This window comes from Scomber scombrus, chromosome 22, assembly GCF_963691925.1.
Source record: "Scomber scombrus chromosome 22, fScoSco1.1, whole genome shotgun sequence".
Taxonomy (NCBI): Eukaryota; Metazoa; Chordata; class Actinopteri; order Scombriformes; family Scombridae; genus Scomber; species Scomber scombrus.
The window spans coordinates 12,152,357-12,175,499 of NC_084991.1; the positions used below are offsets into that span (position 1 = coordinate 12,152,357).

The following is a 23,143-nucleotide window of genomic DNA, read 5'->3' on the forward strand; positions in this document are numbered from 1 at the left end:
ATTTCCTGTGTTATCTTTTGGCCTTCACAGCTGTCCATTAACCTGACCTTAGTTTTCATCAAATATAAAATCACAAGTACAATATTATGTAAAATCTTTGTCAAATTGCCCTTTAAAATCACTTTAAGTGATTTGCATTTTTGGAAATTCAGCAGTTTAAAAAAGGTTTAACTTTTAAAGCAGCAACTCTGTGTGGATACATCAATGAGGAACGCAATCAATGAGGGATCTACTGTAAATGTAAATGGATTAAATGAAAACTTTGTATATGTAACGATTTTGATGTCTCCGTCCATCCTGAAATATACTGCAGTGACCACCTGAGTGCAGAAACCACAAACAGGAAGTCAGTGTATTTTATGGAGGGATTCCCCTATTGACAATTTCACACATATGAATAAGTGCTGTACTTGAGTAAAGGAAGTTTTATTCTTAGGACACTTCGCTCAAGGAATGCATTGTGCACACTGAGCTACTTGGGAGGGCCACTGAGCAGACTGGTTTTAGGCATTTGTGTACTGCACTTGCTCACCCCAAACCAAATATAAGCTTGGTCCAAACTTCTTATAAATCTGTTTACATGTTGGATTTTCTCCTCAATTATCTTTTTTTTTTTTATGCACTAACCAAATGAATATAACACTCAGATTGCTGGATTTTTTTAGTTGTTTTTTTTTTTTTTTTTTTTTTACAAATTAGTGTTTTGATGCCAAATTCATAATATTATTGCATGATAAACTAAACTGTGGTGTTGGAAAAATTAAACAAACAAAAAAAGATCATGACTTTGGTAACTTCCTGCATTAAAAAAGGTGTCTGTTCAGCAGTCAAATCTCAGTTCTCAAAACTTAGAAAGCATGCAAAACTGCAAAATAAACTATGCTTTCAATTGATCTACCTATTTTAAATACATACATTGTTGACACATACTTTTTCCAACATTCTGAGGTTAATAGAACATAAAAACCTCTAGTCGCTTTGGGAAAGGGTCTGCTGTGATGTAATTAGTCATTTTCTGGTTGTTCCCAGTGCCACCCTTAAACTGACTGTGTTGTCTTTGAACAGCTGCTCCGTGGATTGAGGAGTCATACAACTCTCTAAAGACACGAAAACAAATGCAGGGCCAGGATTAGCCTGACCTCTTCTGATATCTCCCATCTCTCAGTCTCTTTGACTCACACTCCTCTGTCTTCCCTGTCTCACCCACATGTTGATCCCCCTGACCCAGGCTGAGTTCACAGGTTGGACCTGTTTTACTTTACTTTACTGAAATTTGGATGAGTTTGCACTTTATCCTAATTTTCCTGTGGGTGCTGAAGTGTCCAGACTATAAGGTTATATGAGCAGATATGAATAATACATGCAGTTTTAGTCAGTGGGAAAGAAACAAGTGTATGTTTTCATAAAGCCCTTGACTCCTGCAGCCTTACAGTATCACAGATTTTTCTTCACCTCATAATGATGTTCTATAGTTGATGTCTCTTGCCTGCACTTGTCATACATTGTGAATTGCTCAAAGTGCGCAAAAGCCCAGCTCTTATACGTGCTGAGTGGGTGTATTGTGAATGTTATGGAGTGGGATTATGCGTCAGTGGTTCTTGAACAGTAAGCTGACTCACTGATAAAAATAAACTTAATTAAAGTGGTAATGCAGCATATGATTCTGTAAGACCCTTTTCTTTTAAACCGAACCAAAGAAAACAAACTTTGCTGAGTAAGCTTGTAAACACCAAATGGTTATATTTAGAAATTAACACATAATTAAACCAATAACAGATCATATTTACAAGTTTATAAGAAAACAGTGAGTTAGAAAACTGATCAGTAAACAGTTCAGACAACTCATTTCAAAATTCAAATACAAATATCATAACATTTTTACATTATTCAAATGTAAAGCTATTACTGTAGAGCAGTGCAATTTCCATTATATTTATATTTTCCCAAGTAAGAATTCAGTTATTGTTGCCTCCTCAGTAGCATCTTTTCATCACCTTGTGCTTTCATCATTGCTGGTCATTCCATCACCATCGTTATGCAGATTCCCTGATTTCAATGGCAACGAATAGACCTCCTGTATTTCCCTTTGTTTTATCGTAGATGATGTGGGAGTTCCACCTGCGAAAAAGGACAGTTTTGTCAGCTTTAAGTACAGTTCTGAGGAGTATTTAGGAAACAGAGTGGTGGCAGTGACAATAGAGCTGTGAGAGGAAACAACTGTAAAGTGTGGGTAAAGTCAGTCTCAGTTCTGCCTAAAAACACTGCGAGATGTCCCCTGTTGTGTCAACCAATAGTGTTTATGGACTTTGTTGTTGGTGCGTGCTGTGGTAACGTGTCATATCTGTCTTTATCAAAGCTCCACTGAACAGTTTCTATAAATAACAGCACTAAGTGGCAGGAATTTCACACCTAGTAGACCCCTCCATCTGGGGGCAGAGCTGATTTTCCACTCTAACAATGTAACAAGCTAAGAAAAAAAATAGGATGCACACATGAAATAATACAAAAACAAAGCTCAAACATACTAAATTTACTGACTTTTGTATTCTTCTTTTCAGTTTCAAGTTCACTGTCTGTTCCCCATCTCTCTTGTCTCTTTGTATCAGTTTATCTTCCTTTCCTGGTTGAGAATACTTGGCTGACATTATTCTCTGTTTTATGTTGGCTTCACTGTCTCTGTCTCTGACTGTAAAAGCATTGTATTCATGCCACAGTGCTGGCTGGTGGTCAGTTGCCTAACCAAATCAGAAGATACTGTGTCAGCTAAAGAAGTGACTCAGACACAACTGACTCTGTGTCATCCTCATCAAAATTAAACTTCCTCCTTGTTCATGGTGCCTGCAGATATATTAGTACATAGCTTGATTGCTCAGAAGTATTCCTGATCAATGTTCTTGTCATCCTGTTGTTCATTAAATGCAAAGAAGGGTGTTGCGTCCATCTAGAGAGGAAAACCTTTCTTAAATCTCTTCTTTTAAAGTCAGTAATACATCAATCAATTAAATGCCAGCTTTCATCATATACATGTCCACCAGTTGTTCCACTCACTTGTTTTAGTTTGCGGACGCTGCTGCTGCGAATGGATTCCATCAGCTGGTCATGCGCCGACCTCATTGGTGTGGATGGCCTGCTGCCCTCCTCCCCTCTCCTCTCCAGCGCCATGGGCCTTAGGGCATTCTTAAGCTCCTTCAGGATGTTACTGGTCTCGTCCTTCCCTGACCCCTTCGCCTTCCCCTTCTTGCTCTTTTTCCCCTTTGTCTTTGCTGGCTTTGTGCTGCCCACCTCGTGGGCTTTGATGACCTCTGCAATCATCCTGGTAGGTTTTTTCTTCTCCTGCTGCATGGGAGGTGGTGGAGGAGGAGGTGGTGGAGGCGGGGGAGGAGGAGGTGGAGCAGGAGGGGTCTGCTTTTTAGCCAGGTCGCTCCGGGGGAGTTTGGGTGAGGACCAAGGAGATGCTCTGGGAGAGCTGTATGGTGATGAACTTGGTGTTCCTCTCTAAAGATAGAGGGGCAAACAGTTACACATACGTGCATAACTAGAAATGGCATTTCTGAAGGAAACCGAAGTGTTAATTAGGTTTGTGTGATGTAAGTTTCATCATCAGAGGATGTGTGCATAGGCTCCAACACTAGTGTAAATCCAATATGTTGTGACCACACAGACTTGAAGACGCTGATCTACTGTGCCTGTGTGGAACGCCTCCTCCAAATGTCTAAACAATGATAAACTGAACAGCACTGAAGGATGTTAAACTATCAGATAAAGTGCACAAAATGAAAGCAGTTTTATTACTGGGTGAAGGGTTGCGATGAAATAGTGAAACTGAACCGTCAGAAAAAGTTGAAGTGTTTCCACGCACTGCAGCTAGGCAAAGTAAGTATAGTGACAGCAGTTAAAGTGTTAGTTGAGGAGTAAAAATTAAGTGTCAGTTGATGTGTAGAGGCTCACAGAGTTGGAGACTTCGAAAACATTTGTGGAGAACAAAGATGAGTCAGACAAGCCTATTAATGATCCTATTTTATAATATAATTTCAGGAAAAGGTTATCTACCAGTGCAGTGGTTCTGGGGTTAACGACTCCGTCCTGCTGGCCCTGCTGCTGCCTCTGCTCCTGCAGTCGTTTCTGTCTCTGGCGGTCCTGGTTCCTGGTCAGTATTCCTGTCATGCTCATCCTCGGACCAGGGAGGTTAAACTGGTAGCCCAGTTTGATCAAGGTGTAGTTTTCCCTCAGAATCTTAACCATCTCCATCTCTACCTGCAGGGGTCAGTTTGTACAAGGGAGTACAGTATTACACCTTACATTTATGCAGGTGGACAAGAGGAATGTCTTCCTTGTTGGGGTGAGAGAATGAAACCAACCTGTCCTCCACACATGTGTCTCTGGTTGTGGAATCGAAGCTCAGTCAGCGTGTTATTTCCTGGAAGTGCTTGAACTAGTGCCATTACCCCCTTTCCAGTCACATAGTTGGACTCTATATTGAGACTGATGATCGACGAGTTCTCCTTCAGCATCTTAGCAATGGCCAGAGCCACAGGGTCATCAGCCCGAGTGTTGGCAAGACTAAAGACCCGCACGTGTGTGTTGGATCTCAGTGCTTCAGCAAATCGGATGAGGGTTTCCTAAGAAAGGAGTTACAGAACATTTGGCAATCACTCAGTGGAACAATAACAGCCAACAATATCTCGAGTCCCTCTTTGCTACCATAAAGTTAACCACAGTATGATGACAAGAGAACAGTAAGAAACTTTTTTGATGTTGAATTAGGGCATCATGTTATTGTCTATTTTCCCGTCATATGAAATGTTTGCACCAAATATGTAGCTAGTCTCTCTCTTACATAACCCTGGCAATATGCCTGACTCTAAAAATAATCTGGCATTCGATCAAAATTTACTCAGCTGAGAGCAGGATGCTAGTAAGCTAGAGGTTAACATGTCTGCCACTGCCCAAACTTTACCGCACTTCAAAACCAATAGCAAACAAAATGTTTAGTGTTAAGTTAGGCCATGAGAAAATGGTTGGTATTTGGTGAAATATTGATTCAAATTGCAAATCTTGAGCCAACTCTTAACATTTTGTGTCAGCTGACCACAATTGAACATATAGGCCTGTTTTACTGCCTTGATTACACATATTGCTCATGTAAAACAAACTTTTACATCAGCAGCATCACAACATAATAAAAATGTAGATTTTGTGGTTTTCTAATCCTGGAAAGAGCCAATACCATTTAAAGTGTTTTCCAATGCCCATATCACCAAAATGTGCACCTACTTCAACACTCAAATCTAACTGATGTATCTCATTAAGGTCTAACACTCCACATTGATGTACTTAGGGTTCAGGATCAGATGAGTTGTGCATTTTACTAACTTACTACTAAACTTTATTACTGATTACATCTATTAATAGAGTTAGCCAGCTAAAATAGATTATAGTCTGGCTGATTAACAATCCCTTAAAGTGACATGTAGAGACATACAGTATAAGATGCATCCAAGAGCTTCAGTGTGGGTAAAAGTATACTCAACAGGTAAGAAGGAAAAATGTCTTGTAATTTATATTTTGGCAGGGGATATGGGGTCATGTACTAAGAGATTTTCTGTATCTGTTTTCATACCTGTGAGATGTCATCAATGTTGTTAAGATTAACTTCTGTGAGTTCAGGGTCATTGTTAATGGCTCGTTGGAGAGCATCATCAACAACGATTGGGTTTCCGCTCACGTTGGGGTCAACAGGTGGAGGGGGAGGAGTCAGTCTCATAGGCTCCACCCTCTGAGGCTTTAGCAACTTTGGGATGTCGGCCCGTGATGTCAGTGGCCCAGAATCCTTTGAGGGTTCAGGCTTTGTTTTATTATCTTGTTGCTCCTCTTCCTCCTCGTCCTCCTCTTCTGTCACTGCTTCCTCCTCTTCCTCGCTCTCCTCCTCCTCTTCATCCTCCTCCTCCTCCTTCTCTTCTTCTTCTTCTTCTTCTTCTTCTTCTTCTTCTTCTTCTTCTTCTTCTTCTTCTTCTTCTTCTTCTTCTTCTTCTTCTTCTTCCTCCTTTTGTTTCTCGTGCTTTTTCTGCTTTTTCTCATTTTTGTCATCTTTTTCATCCTCTGCTTCGCTGTTTCTCTCTGTCACGTTTTCCTCCTCTTCTTCCTCATCCTGTGTTACAATAAAATTATACAGGAATGAAAGAGAATTTGCTTTTCTTTAAAACTTATGTAACTTTTATATTCTAAGGTTAATGCAGAGGGTTTAAGGCAACTAAAGACAAATGATCATTTTGTAATGTTTCCCCCTCTTTTTGGTAGTTCAGATTACCTCATACCAGTGCCATCTAATAAAACTTCAAACAAACAAGCTTTGCCTATGGCGCATTTCACAAATGATAAGAAAATCTGATTAAATGTCACCACTGACCGGTTTGGGACTTCCTCCGCCAATCTCATCCTCGAGAATTTTACGTGTCTCGTTTTCCCAATACTTCATGAGGGCCTCTCTGCTGAACGTGCCTGTTGGGGTTTTGTCTGTCTGGTCTCTCTGTCTGAGTCCTATGGGCACATTGGCATCAGGGTCGATATCCACCAGCTCTTTTTCCAACTCAGCCAGCTCCTCAGGGCTAAGGGAAGCCAGCAGCTCATCCTCGTCGACATCTTCATACTTACTCAGCTCTCGACGGTACCCAAAACAACTCATGGCCAAAGTGTGATTAGCACAGTCCAGTCAGAGACAGTTAATTATCACAGAGAGAGAGAGAGATTCCAACAAAAGACAAGGTCCACTGTGAGGTCGCTGGATAGCCAAGGACATAAAGGGTCATTGGAAATTCAGAGTCCTATTGAGGTGATCCTTTCCAGGCGACGGTGTTTGAACGTATTGGGTCCAGTCAAAGTGTGCTCCTGATGAAAGCTTGCTCCAGTCTGAACCAGATCTCTCCTGCCTGGCTGTATCACTGCAAAGGAGAGTGTAAGTGAGTGTGCCGGTGTCCTCGCCTGTCTAATCTCCCCAGCTGCTGTTTGGGCCTTAAGAATGGGATCACAGGGGAGCTTCCAAAGTGTGGGCCCCATGATGCAGCGTCTTTTTTTGGGAGGCAGCACTCTGAGAGACAGAGCCACAAAAAGCATGTGAGCTCAGAGACTGCGTGTCCTGTCAACGTAGCAGTGTATCACCAATGCCTGAGTGGCTTTGTTCATAGCTAAAAAAGACCAACTGGACCCAACAGATACACAGAATGAGAAAGACAAACAGAGATAATATATCACTCAAAAAAGTTTCTCAATCCCTGATTGTCCTTAGGCAGAGAGGTGTTAAGGCATCCTCCTATGTTATAGTAAGTAAATCAACATAACTGCCATAGCCATAGCTGCCATTTTTTTAATTGATTAAAAGGTGTGAGATCAGTATGATTATAATAGACTAATGCACTGTAATACTGTTATGGTTCTGCTCTAGTCTTGTTATATGTTCCTTAGCTGCCATTATCTCAGAGCCTCAGCTTTTCCTCCTGGTGACGTTAAGTCTCGAGTAAGTGGTAGTGGAGAAGGACACATTTTTTATGTTAAGATGAACTACTGTTTGATCTTGATGAAAATGAATCGACAGTATTAGGGCAAGGGAGATTTTTGTTGTTCCTTATGCTGGTTTCACTTGTATGGTTGAAATTTTAAAATATGAGTGTGAGACATATTGAAGAGAGGATTTTGTTTCTGGGTTTTTGGTTTACTCTGTTTTTTCTCGTATTCCCAGCCTGCTATTCCCATCACACTTTCCCTCCACACCTGCTCTGCATTAGCCCTGTCAACCCTGTGTTTGACTGCTGAACTCTGAAAGTAATCTATCAGTAATTCTGTCTCTGCATTTGGGTCCACCAGCTCTGCTACCTGTGATAAATACCAAAGCGGGCTGCAGAATTTGATACATGGGAACAAATAGCTGTTGCATCATAGGATTTTTCCTGGATAAAGTTGATCTCACAAACTGGTTCATGACAGTTTTGTTTTTCTTTTAGATCCATGTCTAGATTGAGCAGATGTATTCTTAACTGAATGTAAATCAGCATTGAGATTACACCTGTATTTCTCACACACATAAACATACAGCGACAACATATTCTCCCACATGCAGGCACACCATCAACATCATCACTCTAAATGCCTCTGAGTTTGGCACAGACAACATAATGGAAGAACAGGAATTATGCTGATATTATTAAGGGCTTATAAAGCTCATGGCTCTGTTTGTCATAATCTGTTGTTGCCTGATGAGTTGTGTTTACACTACTGCAAGGCCCAGTGCAGCACAGTTACATTTAAATACAACAGCAGAACAAGATTGTTTTTCATTTTATACATATTTTTTGTCTCTGTTTGTTGGATTTGAAAATGTCTTTGGTTTTGGCTTTCTTCTACTTCTTCTTCATCATCATCATCATCATCATCATCATCATCATCATCATCATCATCATCATCATCATCATCATCATCATCATCATCATCATCATCATCATATGTGAATATTTGAAAAAGTCTGTCATGTGTATGTTATTTATGACATGATCACATCACTGCTTTAAGTTTCTAAAATATTTATTACAAAAAATATATTCTAAAAGAATCCATGTGCAACATTTAAGCAACAATACTGTGATTTCTTTACTTTTCTTTTTTTTTAAAACTCTTATGGCTTTAATTGAAGCCAGCACAAAGTGTCCACCCACACAGGCGTTTTCATTTATTCATCCTTATTAGATCTCTACACTGAGCTTCTTTGATGTTGCCTGTGCATTTTGCTTGATCGACATCTGTTTGCCGCTGGTTGGGCAGCAGAACTTAATTATATAATTCAACTTTAACCTGAGCAGAGGTCAAATCACCCAGAAGTGAAAACATGTGGGTGTGCACGACCGTCTATTGAGTACAAAACGTACATGCATTGTATCTGAAATGTTTGCAATGCAGTCAAGAAAATAAAAAATATTGTGCCAATGTTGCAACAGACATGATTAAAGAGAGACAGAAATATTTTTTTCCAATATGATTTTTGCCCAAAGCATAATATACTACATCTGTCCAGACAAGAAAGAGAAGACAATTTTCATTAAAAAAATTAAAAAAAAAAAAAAAAAAGGAAATGAAATACTGATGCTGAAGTAGATTCCTGATTAAAAGAATCCAATCAAATGGTCTGAGCCTGTGTATTCACAAGACAGGTCACAGTCACAATGCACACACTGCTGGCGGAGGCAATCTGACTCATAATGTATAAAACTGAACATGTGCAACACAAAGGAACTCTCAACTCTACATGAACCCTGGTCGTTTGATAAAAATGACTAGTGCTTTTTTCATTATTTGTGTTCCAATTACACAGCTAAACCTTAAAGTGTTTAACCTATTCTTCATGTAATGGATACATTATTTCTTAAATCCAAAGCAGAGGGTTGGAAGTTTTACTCAGTATCTCAGAAATCTCATCCCACTCTGGTCTCCTCTCCCTGTATGAGGTTTGAACAGATGCTGACATGGCTGACGTAGTCCAGGAGCATCCTCACCACACTGCCGACCAGATCTGTCAGCCACGACACTGACACAAATTCACAGAACTGACAGAGACAGAAAAGAGTGATGTAAGTCAGGTCATTGGTTGATTTATTATTTTTTAACTGACTGACTGAGGACATGCATCTGCCCCAATTAGTTCTTACTGAAATGACGTTTGGTTGCCTGTAAATCTGGTAGGCTTGGTCATGGAGGTCAGTCCAGGTAGGATCTATTTCTTCACTGTTACCATGGTAACATTGGAAACACCTATGAAAGATAGTGTTGCAGAATGTGATTATAAAAGGTTTGACCTTTTAATTTGAATGGTTAAATTCAAATGGGATAGTTGTCCAAATTTACTGAGAACATTTACTGAAATGTTTGACCATTGTAATGTCTTAATTAATCTTAAATAACTTAAGATGCATTGCTACCCCTGTACCACCAGTCACAAAGATTAGAAAGGATCTTGATTTGTCTCTAAAGTATGTGGAGTGACTGATTCCAGGCAGAGGATACAGTAACTCCGGGAGCTGTTTGGGTCAGTTCGGGACCTTTTTGTTCTCAGTATCAGGATATAAGAAAAGACTTTGTGAAAGATTTGTGGGCAAAAAAATGAAAAAAATGACAGGGCTGGGGGTGTTGAAAAATGGGGAAGGGTGGGCGATTGTCCCAAACATTGCTAAAAGGGGCCAGGGGGGCGGGCTGAGTGAGAAAGGAACAAAATCAAGCACAGTTGGGGTGTCCTGTGAAAATTGTGAAGGATTTTCCAAAGTGGGCAAAAATTGAAAAAAACGACAGGGCCGGTAGTGTCGAAAAAGTCAAAAATGGGGAAGGGTGGGCGATTGTCCCAAACCTTGCTAAAAAGGGCCAGGGGGGCGGGCTGAGTGAGAAATGAGTAAAATCAAGTACAGTTGGGGCATTGTGTGAAAATTGTGAAAGATTTTCCAAACCGGGCAAAAATTGAAAAAAACAACAGGGCCGGTAGTGTCGAAAAAGTCAAATATGGGGAAGGGTGGGCGATTGTCCCAAACCTTGCTAAAAAGGGCCAGGGGGGCGGGCTGAGTGAGAAAGGAACAAAATCAAGCACAGTTGGGGTGTTCTGTGAAAATTGTGAAGGATTTTCCAAAGTGGGCAAAAATTGAAAAAAACGACAGGGCCGGTAGTGTCGAAAAAGTCAAAAATGGGGAAGGGTGGGCGATTGTCCTAAACCTTGCTAAAAGGGGCCAGGGGGGCGGGCTGAGTGAGAAAGGAGCAAAATCAAGCACAGTTGGGGCATTGTGTGAAAATTGTGAAGGATTTTCCAAACCGGGCAAAAATTTAAAAGAACGACAGGGCCGGTAGTGTCGAAAAAGTCAAAAATGGGGAAGGGTGGACGATTGTCCCAAACCTTGCTAAAAAGGGCCAGGGGGGCAGGCTGAGTGAGAAATGAGTAAAATCAAGTACAGTTGGGGCGTTCTAAGAAAATTGTGAAGGATTTTCCAAAGTGGGCAAAAATTGAAAAAAACGACAGAGCCAGTAGTGTCGAAAAAGTCAAAAATGGGGAAGGGTGGGCGATTGTCCCAAACATTGCTAAAAAGGGCCAGGGGGGCAGGCTGAGTGAGAAATGAGTAAAATCAAGTACAGTTGGGGCGTTCTAAGAAAATTGTGAAGGATTTTCCAAAGTGGGCAAAAATTGAAAAAAACGACAGAGCCAGTAGTGTCGAAAAAGTCAAAAATGGGGAAGGGTGGGCGATTGTCCCAAACCTTGCTAAAAAGGGCCAGGGGGGCGGGCTGAGTGAGAAAGGAGCAAAATCAATCACAGTTGGGGCGTTCTGTGGAAATTGTGAAGGAATTCCAAAGTGGGCAAAAATTGAAAAAAATGACAGGGCCAGTAGTGTCAAAAAAGTCAAAAATGGGGAAGGGTGGGCGATTGTCCCAAACCTTCCTAAAAGGGGCCAGGGGACGGGCTGAGTGAGAAAGGAGCAAAATCAAGCACAGTTGGGGCGTTATGTGAAAATTGTGAAGGATTTTCCAAAGTGGGCAAAAGTGTGATACCCTTCCACATTTCCACGAACTAACTGGTGTGTGAAGGTAAAGGTAAACGAAAAAGACATTAGACCCTATAGCACCTACCTGCAACTCAGCAGTGCTGGCTCTCCCTGCATCACCCTCACCACTGTTAGCTTCCAGCTGAACTTCATCTGATCTCTAATATGAAAGCAGTGGACATGAATAAGGTATAGAAAAATACTGATGGGAATATCAAGAACAAGCGAAAAACACACAGACAGACTGACTCCTTTCTAGGTGTGGGAGATGTGTAACGTTACTCGTTTTCAAGTAACATGGGTTAAGTTCATAGAAAAATCATGTTATTTTACAACCATACTGTATGTAGTGTCAAATCGCTTTTGGAAAGTCCGCCATATTTTTGCCAACCAACCTTGGCTAGTAACGTTAAAAGTAACATTTACCTAGAAGAGTGTACTAGTTGTTGAATCACAACATTAGCTTAACATCAACAAGTCTAATGTTAGACAGAAAATATAATTATCCTTCTCGACAAAATCATTACCAACTCATATTTCCTTTTTCTTTTCTTCCCCATGAGAAAGAAATCACACTGCAAATTTGAAATCGCTAATTTAACTCCCTCAGAGTTGAAATTAACACTGACCCAGTGTTTATATGGGAACCACTGGTTCAGAGTTAAATTAACACTTTTAATAGTGTTGAGATTGAGAACACTATCACAGTGTTACTTAACAAACTTTAATAGTGTAAAATATTGACACCAATATGGATCATTTTAGATGAATTAACACTACAGCAGTGTTACTTCAAACTCTTATAGTGTAACATTTTGACACCAATAGCCTATGGATAATTTTAGATGAATTAACACTACAGTATTGTTACTTCACAAACCAAGTGTAAATTATTACATCATATATGGCTCACTGGTATTAACAGTTAAAATGTACATGAAAGAATCCCTCCAAAAATGACTATCAAAAATATTTATTGTCCATTAACTTTTATAATGCAACTGTCTGGCACAACATAAAAGTTACAATCTGCACCGTAAGACACTTGGATATCAAAGGGATTGAAGTATCTCAAGTAATCAGGTCTGACTACTGAAACATTATCCACCATTTCAACAACATGAAAAGCATGGAACTGTTCTACAATTTCAGTCTCCATTTGAGATACTAAAAAATAAATGTCACCTTTGAGACAGATGCAAAGAATCTTATTTAGCACTGGCATCTCATTGACAAAATCTTTGCAAACAACAAGACCAGAGTGAAACTCAATGCCATTTTGTTTAACCCAAGTTGTAACACTTATTCCACTTGAAATATCTATCTGAAAATAATCTGCTATCACATCACCATGTTCAACATCAGTCAGTATTTTAGATGAACGGGCGTTTCTTAACTTCCGGGTTTTCCGTGGTTGGCACGACTGTTTCCGGTTACTGCGGTCACGCTATCTACATTTCAAAACTCGAGTGCCAGTCTACATCGCTTGTACGGTAAAGCGTGTGAGGCTTCATGGTGCATTCAAGTGCACCTCGTTGAGGCTTAATGATGCATTCGTGTGCACCTCGTAAACGCAGAAGTTGCTTTTTATTCTTTCATTTTTTGTAATACAGTCATCTGTCATGGTCTGCATAGTCACATTATAAAAGATCATGTCCCCAGGTACATCTGTGTATATTTTGAAGTCCTTTGACTGTACCATTTTCTAATAATCCTATGCTGAAATCATACCCAATACACATTGTATGGCTACATAAGCGTTTTTTAAAAATTCATTAAAAAAAATGATCAAATAGTTTTCTGCAAACTCCACTGCATTCTTGTTCTACATCTCCCTAAGTATATCTGTGTATAGTTTGAAGTCCTTTGACTGTACCATTTTCTAATAATCCTATGCTGAAATCATACCCAATACACACTGTATGGCTAAACAAGCAGTTTTTAAAAATTAATTAAAATAAATTATCAAATTGTTTTCAGCAAACTCCACTGCATTCTTGTTCGACATGCCCCCAGGTATCTCTGTGTATAGTTAGAAGTATCAAAGTATCTCTATGTGGTCCACAGCACACAAGAAGGCACTTCAAAGGGTCATCAAAACTGCCCAAAAAATCATCGGCCACCCTCTCCCTTCCCTGGAAGACCTCTACAACACTCGCTGTCTTAAGAGGGCACGCAGCATCTTGAAAGATAGCACACACCCAGGACACCATGTGTTTAAGCTGCTGCTCTTTTGGGCAGTTTTGATGACCCTTTGAAATGCCTTCTTGTGTGCTGTGGTGCAGCTGGCGAACTACAAAGAGATACAGTAGGTGAGCACACTCTCAATGGAACAGTGGTAGAAAACTGTCAGCAGCTCCCTCTTTAGGTTGACACTTCTGAGGATCCTCAGAAAGTGGAGGCGTTGTTGGGCCTTCTTCACAACCTCCAAGGTATTAGTGCTCCATTTGAGGTCTGCATCTATGTGCACACCGAGGTACTTATAGCTGGACACCCTCTCCACGACCTCCCCGTTGATGTAGATGGACTGAAGAACGGGCTTCCTCCTTCTGTAATCCACGATCAGTTCTTTGGTTTTTGATGTGTTGAGGACCAAATTGTTTTCAGCACACCACCCCACCAACCTCTGGATTTCAGTCCTGTATGGCGTCTCATCCCCTTCAAAGATGAGTCCCACCAGTGTGGTGTCGTCAGCAAACTTAACGACGACGTTGCTTGGGTGGGTGCAGACACAGTCATATGTGTACAGAGTGTACAGAAGAGGGCTGTTGTACATGTTGCTTTATAGTTGTCACATCCACTGTTGCTCTGAAGTCTGGATCTGCCACTGTCCATGGTGCTAAAGCTCCACAACGGCACATCATTCCAACTCTAGGCAGTAATCAGATCATTAGAAGATGGTACAGTAAAATAACTTCTAAATATACACAGAGATACCTGGGGACATGTAGAACAGGAATGCAGTGGAGTTATACAATGTGTATTGGGTATGATTTCAGCATAGAATTATTAGAAAATAGTACAGTCAAAGGACTTCAAACTATACACAGAGATACTTAGGGAGATGTAGAACAAGAATGCAGTGGAGTTTGCTGAAAACAATTTGAAATTTTTTTTAAATTAATTTTAAAAAACTGCTTGTTTAGCCATACAATGTGTATTGGGTATGATTTCATTTTGTGATTATTAGAAAACGGTACAGTCAAAGGACTTCAAAATATACACTGATTTTTTTATAATGTGACTATGCAGACTATGACTGTATTACAAAAAATGAAAGAATAATAAGCAACTTCTGAGTTTACGAGGTGCCATGAATGCACCATAAAGCCTTAACGAGGTGTACTTGAATGCACCATGAAGCCTCACACGCTTTACCGTACAAGCGATGTAGACAGGCACTCGAGTTTTGAAGTGTAGATAGCGTGACCGCAGTAGAATAGACCCTGTTGTTTGGAGATCTTACTAAATATTTTTTTTTATAATTTTTTGGTTAAATAGATACTGGCAAATCTGTTTAACCATCTGCAACACATGGTCAATTCTAGTGCTGAAAAATGAATTGACTAGAAAATGAAAGGGCAGCACTATTATCAGTGAATTATTCAAGTTATTTATTAAAAGGGGAAACATTCACTGGTTCCTGTAAGTTCTTATACATTTTTTGGACTTTGGACTGTCATTGTAACAAAACAACCAAACATAAGCTTTCCCCTTTTTGTGGGAAATGTGACATTTTTTTCACCTTTTCCTGACATTTTATGAATTATAAATGATTAATGGATCTATTGTAGAAATAATGTGAGAGTAAAAACATCACAGAGAACCATAAAATACTAAGAAGCCCTTAAAATGACTACAGTAAATCACCATGAACCACTAGTTTTTATGTCCATAGACTGATACATTAAGGTTGTAGTTTTACTGAGTGACCATGTGATGGTGTGATTGTGTTAGTCTGAGAGGTAAAACTTTACACTACACATTGTTATGTAACTGAAAGAAATGCTTCGTCAGCATAAACCGTCTGCAGATGATATGACTGACTTTATAAACAAGGTCATGATCTTTCATTACTGTCAAAGCAGATTGTCTAAACACTGATCAGAGGGTTAGGGATAGATAGATAGATAGATAGATAGATAGATAGATAGATAGATAGATAGATAGATAGATAGATAGATAGATAGATAGATAGATAGATAGATAGATAGATAGATAGATAGATAGATAGATAGATACTACAGCCACACATAACATCACATATTACTAAAAATACCAAAAAGTTGTACTAATAAAACAAATATAAGCATATATGTTATGTATGTATATAAATATATAATAATAAAATACTATAAAAAATTATAAAAAGTATAAAAAGAAAAGCAGCACATTTATATTTGTATACTTGTGTTCATAGATGCAATAAGGACTAATATCTGAATGTGTACATTCAGAAAAACTTCAAAATGTTTCTATACTTTAGTTCCAACAACAATTTAAAACAAATCTAACATTTATAATCATTATTATCATTAATTTATAGATTGTCAAAAAGAAGGTGAAAATACCCGTAAAATAAACTTTCCTTAAGCTCAAGGTGACAATTTCAAATGATTTAATTACTTTAACTACATATTAAATTACATAAACTGTTCTGCTGATGATCACAATTGTTGATTAGTTTTTGTTTGATCAAGTTATTGATTTAATCTCAGCTCTAATTTTAAATTTCACAGAATATAATCCAAATGGCAGCATGTGTTTGACAGCTAATAATATTATTATTTCTTTACTGTAAGGATCAATGATGTAACCCAGAGTCAGTTGGTGTAACCAGTATTTTTTTCATAAAAATGGTTTTGACCATTGGTTTTTAACAAATTTTACATCATTTGTCAAAACTTATTTAGATAAAATGTTTTTTTTTAAGAGATGTCCTGCTCAATATTCACAAAATACATTAAAATTTAAATGTAGAAATAGTCCAAAATGTTTTCTTTTCATTTGATGTTTAAAAATGTAGTAATTATTAGTATAAGTCCACTACATTACACTGTAGGTGGATAAAATATTTAATATTTATTCTTCTTTTGTGGTTACACCATTTGACATTTTTAGGAGCATTCAGTCTTACTTTTGGTAAAAAAAAATGGTGCAAATGTCACTTCAAATGATGATTTTTAAAGATATTTAAATTGCTCATCTTGCCAACTGACCCATAATCACTGACCCATAAATCAATCATCCTCTCAGTCTCAAGTGTTGTTGGATCAATCCGGAGCTATTTTAAGCTTTTCTCTAATATTTATCCTCTCACATATGCAAACGTTCCCCACTGGCGAACCAAAAAATAACACAACTGAGCTGTAAGATTTCAAAGCGACTTCCTGGTGCTTCTCGAGCACTTCTTTAAGGCTCCTCTTATCAGGGATTTGTCATCCTATTTGCACAAGTCTTCACAGCGTAGACAACAAACATCTTCACCAGGCGTCAGACGCAGGATGTTGTTGTTGTTCTTCTCATCCTGCAAAGCTCTCGACAGCGACACGTCTTTGAAGCCATCGTCTGCTCATTTAGACAGAAAGATGCACAGAAACAGCACGAGAGCAGACAGCTGGATGATGCTGCCTTTAAACTCTGATTATAATGTCAGTATTCTCAGTATAACTCAATTAGTCACTAATTGTTATTTTTTCATCAAGATACACAAGATGGATAGATGAATTGACTCACTTCTCGCTGTTAATATATAATTGATAAGATAGAAGTCAATGTAAATGTAATAATATGTGTATAATAGGTCAATTTAATAATTTGGATGCACATAAACTTAGCCATTCTTGTCCAAAAAGTCTTGTTTTGTTTTTGTTTTTTTGGGGGGGGGGGGGGGGGGAATTACCCCAAGGTGACTTTTTCAAATAGCTTTTTTTCATCCAAAGCTTTAAAATGTTTAATTTACAATGATAGAAAACCGAAAAAAGCTGCAAATTGTTATATTTGAGAAGCTTGAATTAGTGTTTTTTTTTACATTATGGCTTGATAAATGACTGATTAATATATTATCAAAATTGAGGGTGATTTTATTCTTTGACCCATTTTTATTGGCAGTAGCGTCAATTTTCCTTTGTTATCTGTTATATTATATTGTAGAAACTAAATGTTTAGTGATCTAAGTGTAGGATTAATGTAGTTTCAGATGCTCAGGCTTTGTGGAAATCTAATTTATAAGAATATCTAACACATTTACATTTAAAAACAACAACACAGTCATCCAGTATTGTGCATCTTACCTCAATACTTAATATTTCTCTAAATTCTTCACTTTTCAGCTGAGTTTCCGCAACTTATTAGTGGAAAAAGGCTAACAACAGTAACCAAAACCCCTGTGGAAATAAATCTTAGTAGGATATACAAGCCTGACAGTTTCCAACCACAAGTTGATGATACGACGTCCAAATTTAACAACCAGTCAAAAGACAAAAAAACGATTCATTTTCACCCCAACTCATTTTATTAAGCAAAGTATCAGAACGTTTTGCAATTAGTCGCTTAACAAAACACAAAGATAATCGAGGGAATGTAATGAACAGTTTTTAAGACAATACAATATAAAACCAGAGTATGAGGAATGATAGGGAATGTGACTGATTAAATGTTGAAATTTGTGACGATGTAGTGTGTTAGCGTGTGTGTGTGTGTGTGTGTGTGTGTGTGTGTGTGTGTGTGTGTGTGTGTGTGTGTGTGCCAGATGACTGTACGCCAGTGGAACTGCCGGTAGCTGAACAGTAGTTGATATGACAGTGTTTGAGAATAATAAGACATAATGAAGTAAAGCTTTGTACTGAAACTAGTTCACATCCGTCTCTTGACTGCATGTGCTCCAGATGTTGTAACTACAGTACGGCAATTTAAAAAAAACCCAACAAAACAAAAACATGTTATCTATGGTTACATAGCAAAATCTGATGACTTAAAGCCATCAAACAAACAAAAAATATATATATTATTAGCCCTCACAAATTAGCTCTCTATTCCTGGAGTCTCTAATCAGGCTTGTAATTTCACAAAAAAACTACACTGGCCTCAAATATGTGTGGAAACCCATTGTACTGTACTTCACATGTGGAAGAGAAATGCACAACAGTTGAAAAAAATGTCACTGAAATTGAGCAAAAAACAAACAAAAAAAAAGGTTAATAAACGATAAAACCCAGCTCTTTCTACAATGGAGGTGCTTCACGATTGAAATGGGAAAAAAAATTAAAAAATTCATAACTCGCAGTGACCAAAGTTCAAATCACTGCTTTTTTTCCTAAAATTTATAATCATTGGACGCTGTAATTTATTTCTCCTCTCTTTAAAAAATAAACGAGCATATAGAGTAAAATCGACCTCTAATGTAAATATCTGGAAGTAACACATATATAAAAAAATAAAGATGGAAAATAAATTTCAGGAGGATAATCTCCTACTACTGACTCATCAGCATATTAACACAAAAAAGAAAAAAAAATCCACTGTACATATCAGACTCTAAAAGAGATATATATATATATATATATATATATATATATATATATATATATATATATATATATATATATATATATATATATATATATATATATATATATACTGTCACCTCTTGTTAATGATTTACATCCAAAAATAAAATAAAATCTTCAGTCAGTTTTTAGTTTTATTGTTTTTTTTTCTCTTTCTCTCTTTTTTCAAAGTGATCAGTAAAAACGTCAGAGGCTGGTGCGTCCTGCAACGTTACGATGCAGTGTGACAGTCGGTACTTTCACACGTAGAGAAACAAGGAAACGGCAGAGCAGAAAGAAAGAAAATCAGGATCCTAACAAAAAGTAGGACTACTGCTCACCTTTTTACCACAGTGTCAGTGACTACACTTCAGTATTTTTTTTTTTTTTTTTTTTTTTTTTTTTTACAGTGTCTCGCCTTTATTTTATTCATTTTTTAAATCATCCAATCACAGCAGCATGGACTCCTGCAGGGCGAACGCCTCCTGTGCGTGCCTGTAGTGTGGTCCACCGAACAGCTGGGGGAGCTGTTGCCTTATGACAGGCTGCTGCTGCTCCTGTAACTGTGTCCTGTAGTGGAGCAGGCTGTTGGGGTTCGGGGGGAACGTGAACTCCTGCACGGGAGACATTTGGGCTCGCTGGAAGCTAGGCGAGCGGGGCATCCCACCTGGGGATTGAGGGAGTAGCTCGTCTTCCGGCGGCCATGCGATCCCGTCTATAGCTCGCCGTTGCCCCACTGCTTCCTGTTGGAGGTACTGCATGTTCGGATCGCCTCTCCTATGTCCCTCGAACCTGTAGTCCGGGGCGTTGTACACCTGCGTGGCGGAGGTGAGCTGTTGCAGGTAGATCGGGGTGGACCTCCCCTGGGTGTCGAGCTGCTGCAGGGAATGCTCCGGGGGAGGCCTGGTGTTTCGGAGGTTGTGGGTGGAGGGGCCGGGTGGCGGCTGCCTGCGGTAGGTGGCGAAGGAGTTGTTCATGAGCGCCTTCTCAGGGGAGAGGCTGTTGGGGTGCCGCTGGGTGGTGGCGTACGCGTGTTCCCTGTACCCCATGTTGGACGGCGACGAAAATTGGGAGGTCGGAGCATAGTGTCTGTCGTCGCCTCTGGGGTCCAGGCTCACGCTGTATGCCGGATGGAAGATGGGGACCTCGGTAGTCGTCCTACCAGGGGAGTGCTGCTGCGGAGGGGTGTGGTACTGGTTGTGGCTGCCATGGTAACCGGCCTGGACCCCTGCTGGCTTGTTGAGGGAAAACGGAGGAAGGCTGTGTTTGGCCGACCTGGGCCCTGATGCGACGGAGACGACACTTCCACCCAAGCTAGGTCCACGGTTCGGGCTGCTCTGATGGAGGGACGATACGCTGAAGGGGGTTTCACTGCGAGGGGTCCTCATTCTGGACGGAGGTCTCTCAAGTTCAAGGATCTCGAAATCCTGCTCTGGCACTCCCGGCACGTTGTCATACTGGGAGGCATTGGAGCCACGGTTGGAGCCGGGGACGAAGCCCTTGGAGCGCGGTCGGCGGTGAGGCATTGCGGTGTCGCCTGGACTGGAAGGGACCGGCGACGCCCCTCGGCTCAGGTGCGTCTCGCGAGCCGCCGCCGCTTTCACAGCTTCCAGCTTGGTCTCGGAGGGTTTGAACCAGCGGGGAGTGATCTCTTTGTGAGAGCTGGAGGCCGCGTTGGAGTTGTGGTTGGCGGTGGCATGACTCTGAGACTTCCCTCTGTCTACCGGGGTCAGCTGGGGTATAGCGGTGGGGGCTGAGGATGGAGTTGACCCCCTCTCAGGCGTGGTGGAGGTGGACTGCCTTTGATGATCATTGGGGATCTCACCCGATCCCCTGGAGCGAACATCCCTCCTGTCGGCTTTGTGGTGGCGGAACGGTTTATCCAGCGAGTCCCGGCGTGACCTGCTCGGGGGGCGACTGTCCGACCGATGGCGTTCCGGTACAGGACTTGGCCCCCTGGGAGGTTCAGCTGGTTCGGCGTGGCTCTGCCCGTTACCCACGTGGTTCACCACTGACGCCAGCTCAGGAGGAAGCTGCCCTAGAGGCTTCTTGGGGAACTCTGCGTCTTCACCTGCCAGATTAGAACAAGAGAAACACACATGAGACCAACGCTGAGAAACACAAAACAGTTAAACGTTGATGGTTGAACAAACTGTGGTGGTGTTGATTCACATCGGATGAGGAGTCACAACGGAGGGGGGCGGGGGGGAAATGGATTCATGCAAAAAACCCACTGCCATCGAGAGGTAAAAATAAAGGAGAATTACATTTACGACGACACATAATCTTGACAGGCAAAGAGCAAGAGGACAGAGAGAAAAAAACAAAACATCAGAGAGATATTCAGGTTGATATTCATTCCAGGGCTCAATTAAGGAAGTGACACTCAATTGAAATTATGAGTTTCACCCCATTTCATTAATCTGTACTTAGCTGTTGCGGTAGACCTGGATTTGAAAGGTCATACAGAAATAGTTCTTGATTAATGAACCTTGTTAAATGTAATGTAAGACTTGTAAGAACAAGCGTTAAAAACCACAGAAAATATCCCTTCAGTTTCTACTTCTACTGTTCTTAAATACTATTCAACAACCTCCACGTTAGAAGTTATGACAATAATACTTTCATTTACTGATTTACAGGTTGACAAGATGAGCAATTCAAAAATATCTTTTAAAAATTGTCTTAAAAGCAGCATCAGGTTTGTTAAAATGTACATTTTGTATTTTTGTTGGTTTTCCATTTTGACTGAATGCTCCTGAAAATGTCAAATGGTGTAACCACAAAATAATGATAAATACTAAATATTTTATCCACCTACGATGTATTTAAGTGGACTTATACTAAGGCTGCTCAATTAATCAAAATTTGATCGTGATTACGATTTTGGGGCCAAACGATCTCAAAACAGAGATTTTTTGTCATTTTCCTGCAAAAAGCCGCGCTGTGTGTTGCGTTAAGCTGCAGATAAAAGGCTGCTTGCTTGGAGAGAAAAATTAAGAAATGCAGCATGTTTCTAAAGTAAAAAAAAAAAAATTGTTTTAAAAATCATGATTTCAATTTTGACCCAAATAATCGGGATTATGATTTTTTCCATAATCGAGCAGCCCTAACTTATACTAATAATTACTTTCGTTTTTACAACATCAAATGAAAAGAAAGATTTTTAAAGTGGGGACATAGCCTAAAAACAACTATTTTTTCTAAATAAGTTTTGACAAATGATGTAAAATTAGTTATAAAACATAGTGTTGCGTTACTAAAAGTGGATTACATTTATTCCACATGTATTTTCCTGTATAAATGATCAGATTTTTATGGAAAAAATACTGGTTACACCATCTGACACTGGGTTGCATCGCGTCATTGACCCTTACGTCAAGCAGAAAAGAAAATAGAAAAAAAAGAAGTACAATTGTGACAAGAACAAGTTGAAAACAGACACAGTGATGGTGACGCTCGGATGTGTTCGGGGACTGTAAAGGGAAAGTGTGATCAGCAGGCCAGCAGGCAGCAGCTGGAAGAAGAGGAAGTGCTGTGGGGAGTGATCCAGGAAGTGAACTCGTTGGCACCGAATCCACAAACTAAAGTGTCTCTCCGTGACCATGGCCTTTTTTCTCCTGTTCAAATGGGCTTAAAGCAACAAGGAGGGGGGGGGGGGGGGGAATTAAACTACGCTACCTCACCTTCCTCTTCTAGCTCTTCTACGTCAATAATCATCTGAATTAAATCACTTTATGTAGGAATAAAGTGCAAAAACGTGCCTTTAATCCTGTTTTAAAAGTACTACTTCTGCTCTGTCTGTTCTCTTTCAGGAGCTTTCATTCACTAGAGACCATTTTATCCTCATTACAGGTGAGTAAAGTCAAAGTTTGATTGAAAAACCAACATTATGACTCTCTAACTAACCTGATTTGAGTCTGTCTTCTTCCATCTGTCCTCTGAAAGCACCAAAACTAATCGAACCCTGAAAGACCCAATGCAGAGTTACTGTTTGGGTTCATTTGCTATGTCGAGTCAACATTGTTTCCACCTAGTTTT

General features: G+C 39.8%; 2 protein-coding genes across 3 annotated transcripts in view; both read right to left on the reverse strand.

Moving 5' to 3' along the window:
* Positions 1 to 2,042: 2,042 nt before the first annotated feature.
* On the reverse strand, positions 2,043 to 6,682 carry lmod2b (leiomodin 2 (cardiac) b). Its single transcript, XM_062443879.1, has 6 exons — positions 6,407 to 6,682; positions 5,621 to 6,148; positions 4,359 to 4,619; positions 4,051 to 4,254; positions 3,049 to 3,495; positions 2,043 to 2,118 (listed from the first exon to the last, which is right to left on the reverse strand). The coding sequence occupies exons 1-6, from the start codon at positions 6,680 to 6,682 to the stop codon at positions 2,092 to 2,094; spliced, it is 1,743 nt and encodes a 580-aa protein (XP_062299863.1). The 3' UTR covers positions 2,043 to 2,091.
* Positions 6,683 to 19,241: 12,559 nt separating this feature from the next.
* usp6nl (USP6 N-terminal like) overlaps positions 19,242 to 23,143 on the reverse strand; it is a 98,011-nt gene continuing 94,109 nt past the window's right edge. For both annotated transcript variants that reach the window (XM_062443635.1, XM_062443634.1), the window contains one exon: positions 19,242 to 21,173. In XM_062443635.1, coding sequence (XP_062299619.1) covers positions 19,552 to 21,173 — 1,622 coding nt within the window. In that variant the 3' untranslated portion in view covers positions 19,242 to 19,551. The remainder of the gene's footprint in view (positions 21,174 to 23,143) is intronic.

Excerpts from the sequence above, each read along its gene's own strand:
- lmod2b (XM_062443879.1), bottom strand. The coding sequence starts at position 6,682 with ATGAGTTGTTTTGGGTACCGTCGAGAGCTGAGTAAGTATGAAGATGTC. Across the intron at positions 4,620-5,620 it reads ACATTGATGACATCTCACAG|GAAACCCTCATCCGATTTGC; the intron begins GTATGAAAACAG and ends CTCCTTTCTTAG. Across the intron at positions 2,119-3,048 it reads GCGTCCGCAAACTAAAACAA|GTGGAACTCCCACATCATCT; the intron begins GTGAGTGGAACA and ends CCTTTTTCGCAG.